Source organism: Trachymyrmex cornetzi, unplaced genomic scaffold (assembly GCF_001594075.2).
Source record: "Trachymyrmex cornetzi isolate Tcor2-1 unplaced genomic scaffold, Tcor1.1 scaffold56, whole genome shotgun sequence".
In the NCBI taxonomy this organism is placed as follows: Eukaryota; Metazoa; Arthropoda; class Insecta; order Hymenoptera; family Formicidae; genus Trachymyrmex; species Trachymyrmex cornetzi.
The window spans coordinates 962,270-970,418 of NW_017299871.1; the positions used below are offsets into that span (position 1 = coordinate 962,270).

The 8,149-nt window shown below is 32.6% G+C and overlaps 1 protein-coding gene across 1 annotated transcript; it reads left to right on the forward strand.

The window, feature by feature from the left end:
- Positions 1-2,805: 2,805 nt before the first annotated feature.
- Positions 2,806-5,711, forward strand: LOC108765937 (48 related 3). Its single transcript, XM_018514853.1, has 4 exons — positions 2,806-2,979; positions 4,017-4,171; positions 4,911-5,070; positions 5,559-5,711. Exons 1-4 carry the CDS (start codon positions 2,932-2,934, stop codon positions 5,709-5,711), a joined length of 516 nt encoding a protein of 171 aa, XP_018370355.1. The 5' UTR covers positions 2,806-2,931.
- The last annotated feature ends 2,438 nt before the right edge of the window (positions 5,712-8,149 follow it).

Sequence of the window (8,149 nt, forward strand, 5' to 3'; positions counted from 1 at the left end):
ATATCAAGTATATCCACACACGTATTCAGTACATACTAGATTCATATTGTCAGATATGTATCAAATACGTAACATACATTACGTATCCGAAGCGGACATTTATTGGTATTAAACATGTATCTAATACACGAATCATACGTATTGCTACATATTTGCAATATAGCAAAACATTTCAAAATTTATGTATCTAATACATATTTACAATGCAAAATGCTGTGCGGGATATTGTTATTGTCCATTCCTTTGAAGTTTATTTCGCAAAAAAATAAATTATGAACTTTTTACTCATACAACCCATCTTCATCTTATTAATTTCAACCATTATATTTATAATAGATCACAATATTTAATTATACCTAATGTGAAAAAATATAAAAAAATTAAAAATGTATAATATAATCAAAATTAATATTGCAATATTGTATATTACTTGAGAAGTAATCTGTATACTAAATTTTTCCGAAATTCCATTCGGATCCACAGCACCATGCATTATACCGTGCATTACGAAAATGGGGTGATTCCAGCCGAATTCACTGGAATAAACGGAACGAGCCACGTAAACGCCGTCCTCCGGATTTCGCACGTGTTCATCCGATCCGATTTTGATGCGCTGCTAACAATGGCAATGCACCGACCCCGTTGCATCGTCGCCCACAACGGGGTCACGCCTCTGAGCGAAATTACAGGATTTCGTCACGGACCTTTCCAGACTTTCCTGATGCTTATTATCCGGATTCGTCGCGGAAATCCCTTGAGCAGTTGTGATGAGAGAGTGATTTAACGCGAGAAACCAACGTAGAAAAAACAGAAATCAATTGATATCTCGTAAAGGACGTAAAGTATATTACTAATTAATATTTAACAATAGATATACGCCAAAAAACATACATTTAGGTAACTTAATATTCAGTATCATTAAATAAATACTAAATATTATCAAACAAATTAATTTAATGTTATATTATATATAAATATGAAAATATCAATCTGCTTATTTTATATATTTTATACTTAATTAATAATAATTAATTAAGAATAATCTTTCAAAATATCATGCGCAATATTTGACGAAAATTTCATTATTATGTAGAATAGATATTAAACTATTAGAAAAAACGTTATCGAAATTTCCAAACACTTTTAACTTTAAATTACACAAATCAATTAAATTAATTGTTAAAATTTATATTTGTACATGCACACAAAAAAAAATGTTGCTATTGCCACAACCGGAAAGAATGATAATTTTCGCCTATAAATACATTTGGTTGTGATAACCGTAAGATGGACATATATGTTTACAGCCATAATCGTTAAGATATGCCAATTTATCTATCACAATCGTATAGTTTTTATAATAAAAAAATGTATTGAGATGGACGACTTTTGGTCGTGACAACCGTAGCCGTTTTTTTACATAATTGGAGCTGTAAGTAAAAATCTTATTTCTAAGTAGCAGTTAAAAATAAAATAAAATTGTTTAAGATGCAAAAAATAGCACCAAGCACGTCTCTTGCCGTTTGAACGAAGAACCGTTTGACAAAAACTGGAAATTCATTATTTATATTTATTATTTTATATGTTTATATTCTGACAAGAATACTCTCATATATATACTTAATAAAATATAAATCTTCGAACTTAATTTGTATTTTATTTATGGTTGAGAACATTGATTAGTTGGTATTGGAATAGTAATTTTAATCACGTTCTTTTTTTTACTTTTTACTTTTATTCATATATTAAATATTAATCTATTTAAAATATAATGATTCAAATTAATTGATATACGCACGTATACTATATACATGTAAGTGAAATTTTTTAAATAAAAATCTTAAGTTTGTTATTTAAAAATTGCAAAAGGTTTATGTAAAGTATAAAAATATATACATTTTACACAGATTATGAGCCAAAATTATTCGAAAATTCTTGACCAAAATCTTCAACAAGTTTGTATATTTAGTTCGTAACTTAATATATGGCGTTTTCATCAATGCATTATCAATGTAAATTAAAATCAATCAATCAAGATTTAAGATAAGACAATAGACTCTTTAATTTATTTACATAATTCCTCTCTATATATAGATTCGTGATATCCAAATATCAGTTTTTCTTTTAAAAAAATAAGAAACGAAAAATCCAGAAAAATATTGATATTAAATATAAATAATTGGTTTGTTTATTAAAAACTATAAATTTAACATAAAATCTATATAAATTTAAGGCGCGGATAAGATGTGATAAAACACTTTTTAAATAATATTCTTTTTTCTTTTGCTCACTTATGTATTTTATTTAGCTACTCATGCATACATTAAGCTTCTTTAGCTGATACCGGTTTCGCCATTCACCGAGATTCTCATTAATCGATAATCCTGATTACACATAAATAAAAAAAAAATAATTTTTATTATACATATTGACCTTGTATTAAATATAGTCCACATAACGTGTCTTTTATTCGTCAGACTGGAAGCTCAATTTTCTCGTCGTTCGGTTACTGTCCATCGCGTCCATCTTACAATCTTTCGGTCGATACACGAGATCAGCTCTCGTGGTACCGGTAGGCTGCGTCACGGTAAGCACCGCCCAACGGGGTTACGAGGGGTACGAGGGAGCCCCAATGTCGTGTCTGCGTCGCGGCGCACGCGTCTTGTAGTGGACGATCCGCGCGCATTCGGGGATTGCAAAGGGGGCGGTTATCCCCGGGGGTGTTCGGCAAAATTTCCGAAAATGCACTATCCCAGCAGAGGATTCTCAGAAGAACGGGACACTCGGGCCCCGAAACAGCGTCGTAGGACGTTATCCAAGTGTCGTCGCGCGCGGTAACCCCCTCTTTTTTTAAATTTTTTTTCATCCTCTGCGAGAGTGAGTGAATTAAGCACGCTGGTGGTTCGCTCGTCACTGAAGAGGAAGCGGGATATGAGCTACACCGAACCGCTGTGGGAGATTAATGGAAATCAAACACCAGTGAGTCCAAGGACGAGTTCCGCACGACGCGATTTACAGTTTTATCTTCGATATTAGTGATAAAAAATGAAGAGCAGAGAAAGCAATGGCTGTATATACCGCGATAGCAGCACGTTTTCGCTGGCGACTTTAATTAAATTATAAATTAAAAGGTGTTCCTAACATTTTAATTATCGTGGGTTAAATAAAAGAATTATTTTGACTTTGATTGTTCGTAATTCCATAAAAATCATCGTATCGCAATTAAAAAACAGATTCTTAAAGCTGAAATTTTGCTCTATCGAATAGTATAATTGTCAATATTTTTTAAATAGAATATATATAAATTTAAAAAAATATGACATTACTTTCCTTCCAATCCAATATCTTATATAAATCATCGAAAATCGTTGTCTGTTCTAACTGGAGCCAAGTAATTCGCACATATCTCCAAAAATGAAATAAAATACAATCACAATTCGACAGAGTACAATTAACAGTTAATTGAGCTAATCGATTAATCCTCCGTCTACAATCTTTATTGGCATAAATAAAATTTCATTCTCGAGTTTCATGTTCATTTTTCCTCAAATTTCAATTTTCTTAAAGGTTTTAACATTTAAGTTACAAAATTATTTGGTAATGTAATAGAGATGTTGAGATGTTATAATAGAGGCGAAAAATAATTGTAATTTAAACATAAATTTTTTGAAAGTCTAAAACAGTAAAAGAATTTTGGCTGGACAAAAAAGATCCTGATTGCAAAGGGAAGGTTGATTATGTTAATCAAAGTTTGGTCAAAGTAGCTCATATAAGGCCAGTTATAATCGGTTTTTATGTCTTTAAGACCGTCTTAAGTACTCTTAAGACGTTTGATGTCTTATAAACCAATCATAGAGTCATGTTAGCATCTTAAGACATTTACTTAAGACAATCTTAAAATAAGAATCAACTATAAAATACGGATATATAAAATTAATACATAATATGAAAAAAATAATTATTTAAAATCAATATAATTCTATTAGACACGTTATAAATATGTATTCGCGTAACAGGTAATCGCGGCGGAGATGTCGCAGTACGTTGGTGGTGAGATCGCCAGCTATCCAATGTGGGACAGTTCTGTTTTGTACCAGACACAGCCGCCTGCTCATCCGCACGTGAACGAGCACGGATTGTACAGACAACCCTGCGCGTTGTTGCACCAGAGGTAATTCATTCCATGAAGAATTGTCCACAAAGTAAAATCAAAAGGTAATGGGACATCTGGAAAATTTATTAATTCTTATACAAGTTTTGTTATGTGCAGTTTTGTTATCATTCTCCTATAGTCTTCACGAACAACGATGCACTTAACATCCAATGTTTAACAAGCTTTCGAAATTAATTCCGGAAAAAAAAAACTTTAGTCTGGCGAAGTCATTTTCTGCTTTACGTAGAAAAACGACCATAAACTTGTGCAAGAATTAATTAAATTCTTTTTTTTACTTTCCAAAAGTCCCTTTACTTTTTAACTTTCCTCTGCATATTCAAGTAGAATAATATAATTTCTTGTCTATATACTAAATTGATAAATACGCATGAAAGGTCTTTAATAGTTAATATCAATTACCATACTGCAACACAAAGTGACAAAGTATATAAATAACAATACAACGATAAAAAAGGGTAAATAAGAGTCGATTCTTCCAAATGTTAAGTATAAAAAATTCTTAATGCGAAACTAAATACATACATAATAAAACACTAAGATATAATAATATTATATAATAACATTATTATATCTCAATGTTTTATTATGTATGTATTTAGTTTCCCATTAAGAATTTTTTATACTTAACATTTGGAAGAATCGACTCTTATTTGCCCTTTTTTATCATTGTATTGAAATTTAAGAGTCTTTGATTGTTTTATATGATTTAAAGTATATAAAATTTTTTAATTTTCAGTCGTTACACACCAAACGGTCGTTCACCAAACTTGCCATCGTCAACGACGAAAAAACCGAGACGTCGAGTGGCAACGGTATCTCAGAGGAGAGCCGCTAATATCCGGGAGAGACGCAGGATGTTCAATCTGAATGAGGCCTTCGACAAACTTCGCAGGAAAGTACGTATTTTTATTATAAAAATAAAATATTTAATAATTTAAATATTAGTAAATTAATATTAATTTTTTTATTGTAAATTGAAATTAACTCTTTGTAAAATGCCTAATTTTAACATAATATTCTCGAGACAGGCGAATAGCTCGTCTAAAGTAAATAAAATAACATATTAAATTTAAGTATAAATATAAAATTATATATCCTTTTGTGAGAGAGAGAGAGAGAGAGAGAGAGAGAGAGAATTGTATGTATTATACATTTGCTTCAAACAAAGTAAGCTTATAACTTAAATATTAATTAGAAAAATCCACAAAAATTATTAAAATTTTAATGGGAAAATTATTCTGAAAAGATCATTTTTAAGGCAAACGATTCGCCCCTCTTGAAAGTCAAAAGATTAAGAAATTATAATACAAAACCCGAGAGTTTCTCTCTCGATTATTTTCAGAAACTTTTCATTTTTAAGTCTTTAATTATTTTTCATATTTAGGTACCAACGTTTGCCTACGAGAAACGACTCTCGAGAATTGAAACGCTGCGTTTGGCGATCACGTACATCGCCTTCATGGGAGAGCTACTCGGTATCGAACCAAGTAGTCCGAAAACGGAATACATACCACGAGAATACTACTTGCCGAACTGAACTCTTTTCTCTTTTTCCACGATTAATAAGCGCTCACGCGCCGATGTGAGCTGATATTCTATCGACGGAAAACTTCTAGTCGGCGAGAAACCAGTCTTCCATTATTAATTAGTATTATAGCATTAAGTCTCGAAGTGTAATTTAACGTCCGTATGTGACACTCATATTATACGATCTTCGACAATATTAGTCGATTTTTGTTTCAATTTATTAATTTTTTCGATACTACTACTTTTCGAGTTGTTCAGAAACTACTAGTACGAAAGAAATGTAAAATAAATAGTTACATTATATAAATCCTATAAATTTCCGAGCATTTCTCGAAACACTTGTTTTAGTATCGAAAGGATTAAATTTTCTGTCAATCAAACTTTTTTTCTTATTACGCTGACAATAATCCTGCAACGCTTTGTCGTCTCGATTGTAATGAATCTTATGCGATTGAAGGGAATAATTGTATTAAGGAATAAAAATTAAACTTCCCTGTCTTTTACTTTTTACAAATATGCGCTGTATATTTAGATGGCGTTGAATTGCAGCAAAAAAAAGGAACATTTTTGACTTGGAGCTTCAATGTTGAGAAAGTTAATTGGCAAATGATCGGAATCTCGTACATATCGGAATTGTAAAATTAAGAAGTTATACTTTTTACGATATTAGTGAGAATATATTCCTCGAGACCCGAAATTGCCTTTGTCGCAATACAACCCTATCTTACATCATTGTAATTTCTGATTTTAATAATTGCTGAATATATATGTATACTATATGTCGTTAATTACCAAATTTGCGAATTGTGGAAATAAATAAGTGTCAAAATAAGTTAAAATAAAAATTTAAGTAATATATTATATCTGGCATTTTGAACTTACTTTCGTGTGATTTCTGAAAATGACTTAAAATGTTTATCGGTTAAATTTTCATAAGCCATAATTTTTAAACCATACATTTTTATACGAAAAAAGACTTATAATTTTTGTAAGCTGCATTATTGTATCCCAGTCAACACCAAAATAACATTAATATATATTATAATTTTATAATAATATATTAATTATAATATTTCGCTCTCAACAATATAACTGTTACTGAATATTAAAGTTATATTACATTTACTATATATTGTTAAGATCGAAATTATAACATTTGATATTATATATTCCCAACAGCATAAAGTTGCACGAAAAACATTGCAGCATATTGCAGAGATTTTGCAGCAATATTGTTGCAAATTCTGTGCTGTATGTACTCTTCGTTGTGTCGACTGGGATTGTATTCATCTATGTATCACTATGTGTATATTTTAAAACATCTTTCAGACATGTCGTTATACATTTAAAATATATACCATGACGTTTTTACATCTAAAAATACATTTAAAAATTAAAAATGCATAAACAAATTCACTTAGCACATGTGTATATTATTTAATTTAATTTTCCGAATTAAATAAAATAATATAATACACTTGTACATTGTAACTTGCAAGTATTCAATTGTTCAGCTTTCCATCCCTTGTATGAGTAATAAAGTCTACTCTAATGGCAATACGCGACTGAAGGGAACGAGTCATCGTATAAAGAGGAACTCTGCACGTACATCGCTCGATAGTGGTTCGTCGTGTTATCGGTGGAACCTACACGTTATCAGCATTCTGAAGAAACCTGCGCGAGATAAACCACTCGGTTTACTTGGCGTCGGTATCTGGCAAGTATATCCCTTCTTATCGACCCTGCGTTGACAGAACGGCATAATCTCGTGAGAGATCAAAAGACCGACGATACTATAGAACGTGGTCGCGCTATAAGGGGATAAGGGGTTGACCGAGAGGAACCGGTGGCCACCCAAGAAGACGGTCTCCTTTCTCTCTGTGCCGAGCCGGCCGTTTAACAGGACCCCCTTTGATCTTTTCTTTTTTTTTCCTCATTCGATTTTTGTTTCTTTTACCTTGCTCTCTTAAGGTTGCCGCTGAGAGATCGCTCGCTTACGAGAGAGGGAGAGGAGACCAAATGGAGACGTCCTCGAACGATGCAAGTGAGCTTGTTAGGCTGACGTCTCAATTTTAACGCTCTCGATTGGGAGTCGAGAAGTCGCGGGGTTTCGGAGGCGAAGAGAGATACGGTGAGAGAAAGAGAAAGAGAAAAAGATACTGAGGGTGGGCCCCGCATGCGTGGCGGCGTTCGCATAAGCGCCAGAAAGGGCCACACGCATTCACCTTTCGCGTATGTATATGAGCGAATACGTACGTGTATTTACACAAGTATACGTACATGGCGAAAGTACGCATTCTAGATGCCGCGTTCGGAATAAAGACAAGTCCCGAGAAGACAAGAAGATAAAGTACACGCAGCGGGGCGAGCGGAGAGCGGTGAAATAACGCGGGTTAAAAGGGCTCTCTGTCGGATCGTGGAAGGAACGAGGGGGAGGGGGGGGGGGGG

Coding starts and splice junctions, on each gene's coding strand:
- LOC108765937 (XM_018514853.1), top strand. CDS start 2,932: ATGAGCTACACCGAACCGCTGTGGGAGATTAATGGAAATCAAACACCA. Junction 2,980..4,016: donor TTAATGGAAATCAAACACCA/GTGAGTCCAAGG, acceptor TTCGCGTAACAG/GTAATCGCGGCGGAGATGTC. Junction 4,172..4,910: donor TGCGCGTTGTTGCACCAGAG/GTAATTCATTCC, acceptor TTTAATTTTCAG/TCGTTACACACCAAACGGTC.